Genomic DNA, 13350 nt, shown 5'->3' with positions numbered 1-13350 from the left:
CAAATAATTTATATTAAAAAGTTAACTGAGTGCTTTTCGTTTTATTTTGATTTTTAAGTTGATTTTTATTAAAAATCTACTAATTTGAACATTTTTATAATCATGAACAAAAACTTTTATTATAAGGTAACAAAGTCATGTCATTTTTAATAATTATGGTATCATTGTTGTAAATTTAATTTTTTTTGTGAGAGACAAAATATGCCAAATGAGGTGTCATTTCGTATATCTCGAAAAGTTATGTGGAATTCAAAAAAAAAGTACCTAATTCGGATACCCGAGTCAAAAGTTATGGACTTCCAAAGTTTTACGATCAAACTGCTGACTTTTGTGACATGTGGCAGCACCTGGTGAAACACGCCCAGATGGGACGTGTCTCTCTCCTCGGTCACGTCCAGATTTGGCATGTCTCTCTCCTTGGTCACGACCAGATGGGGCATGTCTCTCTCCAACTTGGTCACGCCCCATGTGGGCGTGTTTAACTGCTATATTTTCGTAATTAATTTCAAAACGATTACATTTTCGTAATTTTTTATTAAAAAAGCAATAAATTAATTTTTTTTCCAGAAAAATTACCCTAGTATGTTTTTAATTTTTTTTTAAATTGTTTCAAGGCATCCCCTAGCCGAAAGCAAGACCTAATTCTCTCAAGGCGGAGAGATTATGTGATTGTGGGTACAGTCTTTTTCAAAAAAGTTGTTTTATACACGTCAAAGATTGAATTCCTATCAACATGTTTAAAAGATCTAACTTATCAACTATGTCTAACTTTGTTTGTCATGTTTTTAAATTGTTTACAATGATCATATTCCATAACATAATAAATACATAAAATTATACTTTATAATAAAGAATTATCAATATTATAAGATGATAATATACTAAAAGGGATTTATTTTGTCATAATTTATTTTTTAAAAATGACAAAAAGGGATTCAATCAGGATACGCTGAACAATAAAGGATTAAAAGCATTGTAAGATAACCTTCTATATAATGACGGAAAAATTTTGGTTCATTGAATCTAGCATAAGAAAAAAAAACTACTAAAATCCTCCACCACCACAGAAGTTACTCAATATTGACTACAGAAAACCATTTCAGACATTAAATCCAAAATCTAATCAGATTTTGGAACGAGATTTTATAAGTAGTCATTTAATTCTTCACACAGCACATTGCGTCGTATCATATGGCCTTTTCACTGTGTGGGGGACAAATGAAAATGATCGAGCAAGTTACTAGCTAGTTACACTAATTGCCTCAAATTTTCTTAAATAAATATTATGAGGTAGTAAAATTTAAGTGAAATTGCGTAAAAATAAAATAAAATGAGTTCGATAAAGATCTGATAATAAAGATTATATAAAATCAACAAATATGTAGACACGTGTATAACATTATTCAATATGCGAGCTGGCTACTAGCAAACAGTTCTGGTTCTGTAAGAGTGAGACTGTGATGCAACTTTTGGAAGTCCTTTCAAATACGATGGTACATTTTTCTGCAATTGTTGGTTCCCAGCTGTATTTGGACCCTTCTGGTGTCTTCTCTCGTGTTCTTTTGTCGTCCTATATTTCTAGTTTTTTTACTTTGCTGGCCGAGTTGACTACACTTAATTTTTACCTCACAACTTTCCTCCAAGCACTTTTTAATTTATCAGCCTTTAAAATGAAGCCTACTTTGCTTTCAATATTTATTTTCCCATGAAGTGACCCCAAAGTAAAATACAACCTACTTGTAATCCAAAAAAATAAAAAAAATACAACCTACTTTGCTTCTTTGTTTCTCTTCTCGTCTTGGCTTTCATAATAAGAATTAATTTATTATTTTTGTTTTCACCAACTTGTTGGCATTTTTAATTCTATAAATTCCCTTCTTGAAACACACTGAGGCCTCTTCCATTTTCGCCTCCTTTCCTATCACACTTTCTAGATAGCCATTAAGATATTTGTTGTATATCTTATGGTTCGGGATAGCTCTTGTACTGTAAGGTTTTCTTCCACATGTTATCGGTGATGTTGATCTTCAACCTCTTGCTTTCTTGAGCCTCATATCAAATACCCTTCAGATCCACCTACCTCTTCTCATCATTCTTCATTTCCTACGTCACCAAATCACTGCCAACCTTTGTTTTTCCTCTTTTTTGGATTCAACATCCATTACCCTCATAGCTAATCTTCTGATATCCGTTTTCTAGCACCAAAGTTTGAAACTTTTCTACTCTGGGTTGGAGAGTTTGACTCTGTCTGAACAGAAAGTCACCATTTTTTTCTTACCAAGTAGTAGCGATTAGAAGTGCATCTTAAATGTCCAACATCTTGTTGTTGATGTTTGAGATTCATGTATCCGATTCTCAGTGAAATCTTCCTTTCTGGGTGTATGATCAATTCCACTGTTAGGCGCAGGACCCATTTAGTTCAATCCTTCTCAGTTGCCTTCCTCTACTGGCTTTATTACGTTTCATGATTTTTAATCCCCTTCAAGTTTAACACTATCATATAATTTTATCTGCTATTATACATATTTCTGCAATAATTTTCTGAATTTCTGTTTAGTGTCTGGGTCCTGCGTAGTGTCAATCTTTGTTTTTAATTAAAAGGGTCGTGCAATATCTCCTGTTTAATCTCTCATCATGGCTTCCTCAAGCGGAACATCTTCAGGGTCATCTCAGCTTCAGAACTCTGGTTCAGAGGAGGGCTTGCAGGCGATGATGGATCAGAGGAAGAGGAAGAGGATGATATCAAATCGTGAATCGGCAAGGAGATCTCGAATGAGGAAACAGAAGCACTTGGATGATTTGGTTTCACAAGTGGCTCAGCTCAGAAAGGACAATCAAGAGATAAGCTCAAGCATTAACATCACCGCCCAACAGTACACGAGTGTTGAGGCTGATAACTCAGTGCTGAGGGCTCAAGTTGGAGAGTTAAGCCACAGGTTAGAGTCTTTGAATGAGATCATCAAGTTCTTAAATGCTAGCAGTGGGGTTTTTGGAGCTGCAGGTACATCAAGTACTTTCATTGAGCCAACAGATAGCTTCTTCAACCCATTGAATATGGCCTATATGAACCAGCCGATTATGGCTTCTGCAGACATATTGCATTACTGAGAGAAGAGAAGAGAAGAGAAGAGGGATATTGTTGATTTCTTTTATGTTTGAGTCTGTTGAGATTGTAATCACTACTAGATGGGGATAAGGAATAATGAATGTGTATTATAAAGGTGCTGGTGCTATGAATGGGGCCTGTTTAGAGACTAGTATGAATTGAGACATTGGCCACTGATAACTATTATCTTGTCACCTTCTTCTGCTATATTATAATAATATTGACCTAGTTCTCTATGTATGTAATTTTCCCATTCTTTAGTTTCTATCTCTCTTTTTGTCCCTTTTGATTCAATGCTCTTTATAGTTTGTAGTAATCTGGTGAAATTTGTGTTTGTTTGACTAAACTCGAGATGGTAGACAATTTTGCGAATTGCTCTTGAATGATTGTGAAAGTGGATGAAATGGAATTCAATACAATAGTAATGTTCCATTGAACTTGGATGTAGATAATTCATGTATTCTTCCAAGCATGTTTAAATCTGTCTTGTCTCTGTATTGTGGTGTTTTGAATGATTTTTGTACTGGTGTATGCTATTTGATCCAACTGTGAGGTGCATATGCAATTTCACACCAGTCTTGGTTGAAGAAGTGGGTGGTTAGATGAAAAACTAGTACTAGTAATAATAAAAGCTGACAATACCAAAAAAAGAAAAAAGATTTAAGATTTCAAAAATTTACCCTAGGACCTTTTCACAATAATTAGTGTTTTCACCATGTGATCCTGAGATGACAGGTTCCATATGCAAGTTAAGATTTCTCATATTGGTAAGTATTGTTTCCATCCTGACCCGAGATCACATGTTCAAACTACAGACCATTCTGTAAACCCTGTGTTAGGAAACTTTTTTGGGAATGAATTCTCTAATATTAAAAGCTTTACTCGAGAATAATGTAAAGTTTTTACGTCTATCTTTCTTTTTATACATATTAATTGAGTTATATTTACGTTCTATGTACTCCCGAAAATACATATTGTTATACTATATACTTCCAAGAGTATATAGTATAATTTATAAAAATTTATAAAAAAAATTTTGTGAACGAATCATTACCTTATTAATAATATAATTTTTTATATTTATCTCTTTCATATATAAGAAAAGTGTTTATCCTTTTAAATGACACAACTTATATCCTTTCACTCTCACAAAAATGTGAGTCCCACACTTTTATTTTTTTTTTGTCAATTCTCTCTCTTTCTTTATCTATCTCTTTCTCTCTCATAAAATGATACAACTTTACATCCTTTAAAATGACACACACTTTACCCTTCATTATATATATATATATATATATATATATATATATATATATATTAAATAGATGAAATTTAATTATAATTTATTAATATCAATAAAGATAGACATATACACAAATTTTATATGACCGTCTTATGCAAAATTTTAAAATAAGAGGGTCCATTTCCCAATCGTTCTAGCTCGAATCTTATGCCATTAGCCTACCCTATTTTATTTGTGTTGTCTAGAAGCCTCATGTGAGATACATATCGCAAGGAAAAGTCCAAAAATGACCACCAAAAGAAAAGGACAACAAGTGTATAAGAAAGTAGGAATTCCTTTTAATCGGAAAATATACACAAACATGTTTGGGTAGTGTGTGTCTGCTGTATGTCTGGCTCCAACAGAGAACCATTATAGTCCTCAGAACTCTCTTAGCTTATGTTTCAGAGAAGACATTTCAGCTCTACGATTTTTCATTTCCCTAAGTTTGTCTAAGGAAACATTTTCATAATAATAGATGTAAAACGACAACAAAAAATGATGAACGAAAAAAAGTGACAACAAAAACTGAAAGTAAAAGGTTACGACTTTTGAGTTAAAGTTGCCAGACCAAGTTCTTCGAAAGTTATAAAGATACATGTTTTGAGAAAATAAGAGAGATGGGTGCGCTCATGTTGCGAAGGTACAAGCTCCACGTGCGAGGAACAAAGTTTTAGGAGTAACTGAGCAAGTATCTATGGACATGGAATTTAAAGCTCAGAACTGAAGTCATGATTTGCTTATATGTTGTTAAGCTTTGTTCATTTACCTGAATCTTATTAATAGCAAGTGGCATCAAGCATGTGATTATTAGTCATATGGAAGTCGCTAAAATTCAGTTCATACTTTATGAGTTTATGAGATATATGAACACGAAACCTTTTGTAAATTACTTAAGGGGGTGTTTGGTTCAAGTTTTTGGAGAGGATTACCGGTAATCCTTCTTTGGTAAATGTAATTACCACGTTTGGTAGAAGGAATAAATTATGATTCCCGGATATCCAAGGATTACCGGTAATTTGATTTATAAAGAAAAGTCACTATTCAGATTACCAAAAATAATATGGTAATTCGGAATACCAATCAGAATACCAAGTAAAGGGAAAACACAACAATAGATTTTGAGACAAAAATACCCCAATACATATAAAAATCTAGACACAATCTATCAATTACAAAAGTAAAAATAGTTTGGGGTTATTTTTGTAAAATAACCTCATATTCCAAGTCATATTTCGTTCTAAACCAAATATGGAATCAGTAATTTTTACCCAGTATTTCCGGTAATATTTTGGCGAACCAAACACATCTTTCGTAAGATTCCAAGTAAACTCAATTTCTACTGAATTCCCATTAATCATGATTCCCGGTCACCAAAAAATTTCTCCTGTACCAAACACACCCTAATTGTCTAAGCAACAAATCCATAACAAGGCAATGTGTTTATTAACATATGCAAACCAATTTAAAATATGGTAACTGAATTAAAAAATCGATAACTGAATTAATCAAAAATTGAAAAAAAAAAACTCGCATATTTTAATTGAATTAGATCAATTTTCGGTTTAGTTGATGAAAATCGATCAAATCCCATATATTATATATTTATTATTTTTGAAAAATAGTGACTTAGAATCTTGTTATTTTGTAGAATTGGTATAGTGGATGTTATTGATAACAAACTATTATGTTTTAGTTTTTTATTGTCTATTAATTTATTTTAACTCTTCGTGAGTTTTAAGACTTATTTTACTTTGAAGACTTGAATTTTCCAGTGATTTGTAATTTTGTATGGCTTTATTTTAATATAGTTAGTGATTTATGGCTTTAATGTTTCTAAAGTGAATGTAGATAAGTTATCTACATTCACTGCTAAAACGACGTCGTTTTGGGATAAAAATTAAAAAATTATAATGAAAGAGACTATTATAATTCTGAAATAACTTATAATTACAAAAATACTTTGATTTTTGCCTCAAAACGACGTCGTTTTGGGCTCAATGTAGATAAGTTATCTACATTGAATGTAGAAAAAGCGAACCCGTGATTTATATGGCTAAAATTTTAGACTTTTTGAAAAACTAAAAACTGATCTAATCTAAATCGAATAAAATTTGATTGCATTTAAAAAAAATCCAAACAAATGGATGATTAAACGATCAAACTGAATGGATTGGATCTGATATTTTTGCTTTAAAACTGATCCAATCTAAACCGTAAACATCCCTACAACAAGGGATATGATACTATATCTCAACTCAAAATCTTAAGACATTATATTTATATGTCTTTTCACTTGTATGTACCATATTTAGCCCATTTCTTTCTGATACGACTTTTTATCACTCGCATTTGAATTTTCAATAATTTATTGTTTTATTTACGTACTTTTGAAGTGAAACTTCTAAAAAAGGTGTAGCAAGAAGTCTAATTTTAACTAGAAAATTGTGTTAATTAATATAATATCTACTTCACAAAACGCCAATGAAGGTTGGCTTCGGAGAAAACAATCTCGATTCAAATGCCTTTAAGTTAAAAGGGTTTAGCTTTTCTTATCTTGTAGGATTGTAGGAGAAAAAAAAAAGTAGAGAGAAATTAAATATGGGTCATATATTTTATATTAAAAAAGAAAAGAAAAATTATTTGGTACGAAAAATGAATTTGTGTAGAAAAATGAGAGTATCTCATGTGACATGAAAGTATTATTTCACTAAGTTAAAATGTTAAATTAGACTCGTACTAAAAAATTTTCTTTGGTAGCTCATGTTGAGAGTGAGACATATTGCATAAATTTAAAATAAATAATATTAATGTTTTACTCTTTATTTAGCATTGCTCGGGTGTTTTACATATTTGTTTTAAAAAAAGGATGAGAGAGTTTCATGCAATAACAGCAAAGGCTGCTTAGTGCTTACTTCTAGCCCGTTTGTTTGCATTTTATATCTTCCCTTATTTTAATAGTCTTTTTTACAAAAGTTAAAGTTATTTATATTTTTATAAAAATATTTAAATTTTGAAAAAAATATTTGACTTTTAATTTCTGTTTTTTTTAGAAGTTAAAATTTTTAGCTTAAAAAAAAAAAAGTAGATTTTTAACTTTTTTTGTGATTTCTGCTTTTTTTAAAAGTAGACATTTACACGAACTAAAAATGAAAAATGCTTTTTTCAAAAAAAAAAAAAAAAAAAAAAAGCAACAGAGACATAATGCCTAAGAAAAAGTTGGCACGCCATCTTCTAGTTATGACGTCGTTTTTGTTCGAAGCATACAAGATTATAGTTCTTAACAGCTAAATAGCAATATAGTTCTTAAGTGGGATAAAAAATAGCTTATGTAGACGAAATTTTTTATACTTTTTTAACAAACTGTTTTTTATTTTCATATTGGCTTCTAAAAATCTCATTTTTCTTTATTATTCCGTTTTGTTCAGGTTTTTTTTTTTTTTTTGGGTGCTTCTCGCAATCATATAATTTTTTTTTATAGCCGCAATCATATATTTTTATAAAATATGAGAAAAGTGTTTGTCATTTTAAGAGAGATGAACACAGAATAATTTTTTTATTTAAATTTTAAATTAAAAAAAATCACTCACTTTCTCTCTTCCATGATTTTTATTTTCTGTGTCTATTTCTCTCCTAAAATGACATAACTTATATCATTTAAAATGACAAACATCAAGCCAATAAAATATTGTTTTTGACAATGACAGGGTAATATTCAAATTTTTCTTCTGAGAATATCGAAATAATTACAATACTTAATTCGTTAATTAAACTAATTAACACCTTTTGAACAGAATTCTTATGAGATTAGTGGAAGGTAGCTATAAAGCACTCTAATGCGCAAAGGAAGAATGAGTGTGAAATTAAAAAGAGATGATTCTTACTAGGGATGTAAATATATTAGGTTAGGCTAAATTTTGACTTAAATAATTTAGGTGTGTGTAAAATACCTTATGATAAATCTGGCATGTTAGTCTTGTGTAACTTAAATTATAAGTTTGCTTTGATCTATATTTAAAAAATAAAAGCCTTAACCTAGACCTTTTAACCTGTTTAAGCATATTAAACACTTAATAATTAAAAAAAATTAAAATAATATTATTTTATCCTTGAAAATTATTTAAATAATAATTTTATTTATTTTATTTAAAATAAATAATATGATATAGGTCAATCTGGAGACTTATAGGCCCGATATGTAAAAAAAGCCTACGACCTACTTTTTAAATATACTTTTTTTTAAAGCCTATGCTTGTTTTATTTGACTATATGCAATCAGTCAAGTCTGTCCTGATATAGACTATGTCGTAGGCCTCTGTAGGTCGGGCTAACCCATTTACACCCCTAATTCTTAGACCCACACACACATGTGAGGTTGATTCTTTCACGGAATTCACCTATAGGTGAGTCTTTCCTATAGAAATAGAATTAACTTATGCGGAAGGATCTGTTTACAAAATTTTTTTGCAAATTAACTTACTCCGGAAAGTACATTGTGTAACCTAGTGTACTTCCGAGAATACATAGTGTAGTTTATAAGAGTTTGTAAATATAACTCTCCCCTTAACTTATATATGAAATTTAAAATGGTATGAAATTCATAAAAAATAATAATGCAAATATCAGTTAAAAATTAAAATTTTAAGTTGCTTTCCGATTATTTTATTTTTTTAGAATTATATTTGTGAGTATTGGAATAATAGTTTAGTTTGTTAATTTAATTTTTTGGATAAATTACATGTATACTCCGCGAGAGGAAATTCTGTTCGAGCCGAAAATATTCATATCATGGTAGGACTAGCTCTCCCAAAGGAAATTTTTTTCCATTCACAAGAACTTGAGTTTAAAACTTTACTTAAACGAAATCAAATATGTACCACTTAAACCAATCCTTTTTGTATTCTGTTAATTTTATGTTACTCTGTTTTGAAGAAAAAAAGGAGGGTAAGTAACATGACAAAATGGCTCCAATTGATTTTTAACACTTAAAAATTGAGGCTCTAGTTTCCTTAAGATTCCAACATCTTTTGCACTTCTAAATCTTTAAGTAATGAAAACAAACAAAAAGCAATAATTAAAAGATTCTTTTTTAAATTTTCAATCACTATCTTTGTCTTTCAATGCCACAATTTTCTTCCACAAAGAACAAAACATTGTAAGGGGTCGACTCTAGGGTTGTCAATGTTTTTTTAGTCACAGATCAATGATAGTTAAAAATTATGGTCTCGTGGCCACCTACGCAACTTACACTCTTTAAATAATCTTCTTTTAAAGAGTAACCATTAAAGATTGTTCATTGTTGTCAACCCTCACAACTTCACAACAGACAAGAGCACCACCACCAAGCATGACTTTTTGAAATGACAAATACGCCATTGGAGGACTTTGCATGCCCAAAGAAAACAAAGATAATTACATGCAAACCAAGAAACAAGCAATTTGTTCTGGCGTGCTAAAGTTCAGCCTGCCATATCTCTCCTTTTGTTCTTTCTCTTTTCAATCTTACCAAACAGTTAATTGAGAAAATTTTCTAAAAAATTGAACAATTGAAATGGAGTTAGGTGGTGGAGTGAAAAAGCATGCAAAAGAGATAGCCAAGAAGCCATATTAAAATTTAAAACCATACAAAGGACATAGTGTTGGACAAAACCACAAAGGTCTAGTTCATTAAACTGTGTGTAATTCTATTGTAGAGTAAGGTAATCTTAGATTGCTAACAAAGGTTGGTTCAAAGTGGCAGTATCGAAAAATGTGGACAAAATGGTAATAAGTTTGATTATTTTTTTTATATTGTTTTTGGGTTTTATTACTCTCATTCAACATAAGATAGATATCTTATGTTGTAGAGAGAAAATAGGTGGGTCCCACCATTACAAAAAAAAAGAAGAAAAAAAAAAAAGATGGGGCACGAAAATCGAAAGGAGAGAAAATGAGAGATGATATCTCATGTTGAAGGAGAGTAATATTTCCCATTGTTTTTTTATTAACAAATTATTTGTATATACCATCTGTTGAGAATTGTGACATGCTTGGCCTTGTAATGGACAATATTTCTAAAATTTACATATAACCACCACCAAACATGTGGATACCAGTAAGAGATTGTTCTAGTTTAATCAATGGTCTTGAATTTGAGTCCCTAAGAATGCAACTCCTCAAGATCTATATGATTCTACTTGATTTGAATCGAATTAATCAAATAATCAATGAACCAATGTATAATATAAAAATAAATTGCATATAACCAACAAAATTGAGTAGCCTTAATTTTTTTTATTTTTAATTAATAAAAGTAGCCTATTAGATTGACTTTCATGTGAGACTATGACTAAGTGGCATCCAAACAAGAGCAGTATCCACCATTGTGCATAAAAAAAGAAATGGAAGTCAATTTAATTTATCCAAAATAGTGTAAAGTAGAAATTCCACACAGTAAGTATGTGAATGAAAAAGTTAAAAAAATAGATATTTTTCCAATAGGGTTAGAGGAATCTGCATATCTCTTAGTTGTTCTTTTCATTTCAGTAATCCATAAAGTTGCTGAACCAGAAGCTTAAGATATGTAGAAGGGACCCGTGGTGACTATTGCTAGATTGGCGTGCATTTTTCCGAATATAACAAGATTTCCAGTGGACGGTTGACAAAAAAATTGGGAGAATAATCCGAAACTTTCAAAAGGAACATGGAAATATAATCTGTTATTTGGAATTATCTGCAATTTTAATTTGTGATGAAGAATAAAATCTTGTCCATATATACCTTTTTTTAAGTGAGTATCCATATATCTTTTTCCTTTCTTTAATTAAGAACTCTTATTCCTCCTCTTAACTGTGTGTATACAAATGGAAAGAATAATTCCCAATACACAAAATTGAAATAAAAAGAATGGACGTTTTGGTTGGCATCAATCAGATGAAAGCAAAGGCTATTTCTTTTTGCGATGCTCTATGGCAGTACCATATTATGTGAGGGAATGAAAGATTGCTCTGTAAAGAAATTAAACAAACGGAAAAGTTAAAACTCTATAAGTAAAAATTCTTTTAAAATAATATTTTGATCAATTTATAAAGCTTCTCTAGTTCTCAACTATTCAGACTTCTGGCATCTGGAACCATTCTTTGAAAAAGGGAAGCACTAATTAGGTGAAAAATTCAAGATAAGTTATTTAATTTTGTCACTTAGTTTTTTTTATTTGTTTTTCCCTTCTAGAAGCATATACTTTAAATGCAAATCTGGAGATAAAGTATTGGTGCTGATTCTTTGTTTTCATGTAAAAATGTGTCACCAATAAGATTCCAACGCATGCAATATTAGGCTAAGCACAAAAGTGCATCGAGTCTAAGCCAGTTCTTATTATTTAATTAATTGATCGACAAAAATACATAAAAGGAAGGTGAGACTAGGACCCCATGTGTACATTTCGAAATTTTGTACTGCTTGAGAAATATACAAAAGAACATAAATGGTACGCATTAAGTTTAATGACCAAAAGGGCTCAAAGTCGGTGTATTTTGGTATTCTGATTTATATATGATCCCTGTCTGGAAGAAAAAGTAAGTATGGAGCTTATATTATTATATACATGTGTGTATAGGTCCAACATTGAACAGAGGGGACAAGGATGATGAAATCTCCTACGATGTCTTCATCTTTTTGGATTTCTTTGCATGTTAGGAAAGATTGTTTAGGAGATTTATTAATATCGAAAGGGGCGAGCATGTGGCCAGCCAGGTTGTAAATATTTCACATGCTTTGATAAAAGGTTGTCTTAATTCGGAGTTTATTTTGTAAGAAATTCGTTTTTAATTGGGATCTAATTGAAGTATTTTATATTAGTGGCATTAGCTAGAGTGATCTAGAATTGATCAATTTCTTGAACATGGGTTGCGCTCTTCTGCTAATAAGAAGAGAATTAAAGGATTTAAGAGTTGTAAACGATACATGATATACGAGTTAAATGAAAATGTGGTTTCTTAAGTGATATGTTATCAAATTAACACTAAGCATTATTGGAGGTGGGAGAGGGGACCATTTGCATATCAACATTTTGTTGGTGAAAGTGTTTTCCAATTTCAGAATTGCTACTCAACACGGGTGGCTCTGCGTCCAAGTTACCGAGTCACTCGCTTTTTTTTTTTTTTTTTAGAAGCAACTTTTATTTCCCTATGCAAAGTTACAAAGACATTTTCAGAAAAAATACAAATTAATAACCACAAACTGCTATATAGTCCATTAAAGAATTTAAGTTAGCAAGAATTATCCGGTTCAGGTTATGAGCTAACCCATTAAAATGACTGATGTGGGGAAGTAGGATCACAATGCATTAAAACTAGCATAAATCAGTACAAATCCTTCACCAGGGAAGGCTTCTATTAAATTTAAACACATTATCCTTTGCTTCTGAAAAACCTAATTTAGAACCACCTCTTGTTAGTTCATGAAATTCACAATCACAGAGGAGCAACGGAACAGCTTGTTTGTGCTAAGAAAAACTAGAAAAATAAGTTGCTCTACCACCAAATTACCGTACTGCACAACAAGATGTTATGATATAGAAAGTGATTTCTAAGAGTAAGAGGTTTGAAAGGCTATTTATTTTTAAGGTTTAATGTCTAGGATATAAAATAATCTCTTATACACATATAAAAATACATGAGATCTATATTTTTTTTTTATTTTTTCCTTCTCTTCCACGAGACAAATCTTTAGTACTACGGTGGATATTTCATTTTTCCAAATTTTCTTCCACTTTTCAATTTTTTTTATCTTGCCACATTACAAAAAATCTCACATTTGGAAAAAGGGAGTACCCAAATCCATTGGTTACTCCCATAGCACTAAAGATTTGTCTCTTCACAGAGGTCTCACATATTTTTATATATGTATAAAAGATAATTTTATCTCTTATAACATGAAAAAATCATACCGTTATTTTTATTAAGAAGAAAATCACTAGATAGTA

The 13350-nt window shown here is 30.7% G+C and overlaps 1 protein-coding gene across 1 annotated transcript; it reads left to right on the top strand.

The window, feature by feature from the left end:
- Positions 1–1889: 1889 nt before the first annotated feature.
- Positions 1890–3346, top strand: LOC133287055 (bZIP transcription factor 11-like). The gene has a single exon (XM_061484607.1). It carries the CDS (start codon positions 2635–2637, stop codon positions 3106–3108), a length of 474 nt encoding a protein of 157 aa, XP_061340591.1. The 5' UTR covers positions 1890–2634; the 3' UTR covers positions 3109–3346.
- The last annotated feature ends 10004 nt before the right edge of the window (positions 3347–13350 follow it).

The sequence above is a fragment of the Gastrolobium bilobum genome, unplaced genomic scaffold (genome assembly GCF_033153095.1).
Source record: "Gastrolobium bilobum isolate Gb01-03AN ecotype WA unplaced genomic scaffold, APGP_CSIRO_Gbil_v1 utg1487, whole genome shotgun sequence".
In the NCBI taxonomy this organism is placed as follows: domain Eukaryota; kingdom Viridiplantae; phylum Streptophyta; class Magnoliopsida; order Fabales; family Fabaceae; genus Gastrolobium; species Gastrolobium bilobum.
This window is presented reverse-complemented; position numbering and strand designations above follow the sequence as displayed.

Excerpts from the sequence above, each read along its gene's own strand:
- LOC133287055 (XM_061484607.1), top strand. The coding sequence starts at position 2,635 with ATGGCTTCCTCAAGCGGAACATCTTCAGGGTCATCTCAGCTTCAGAAC.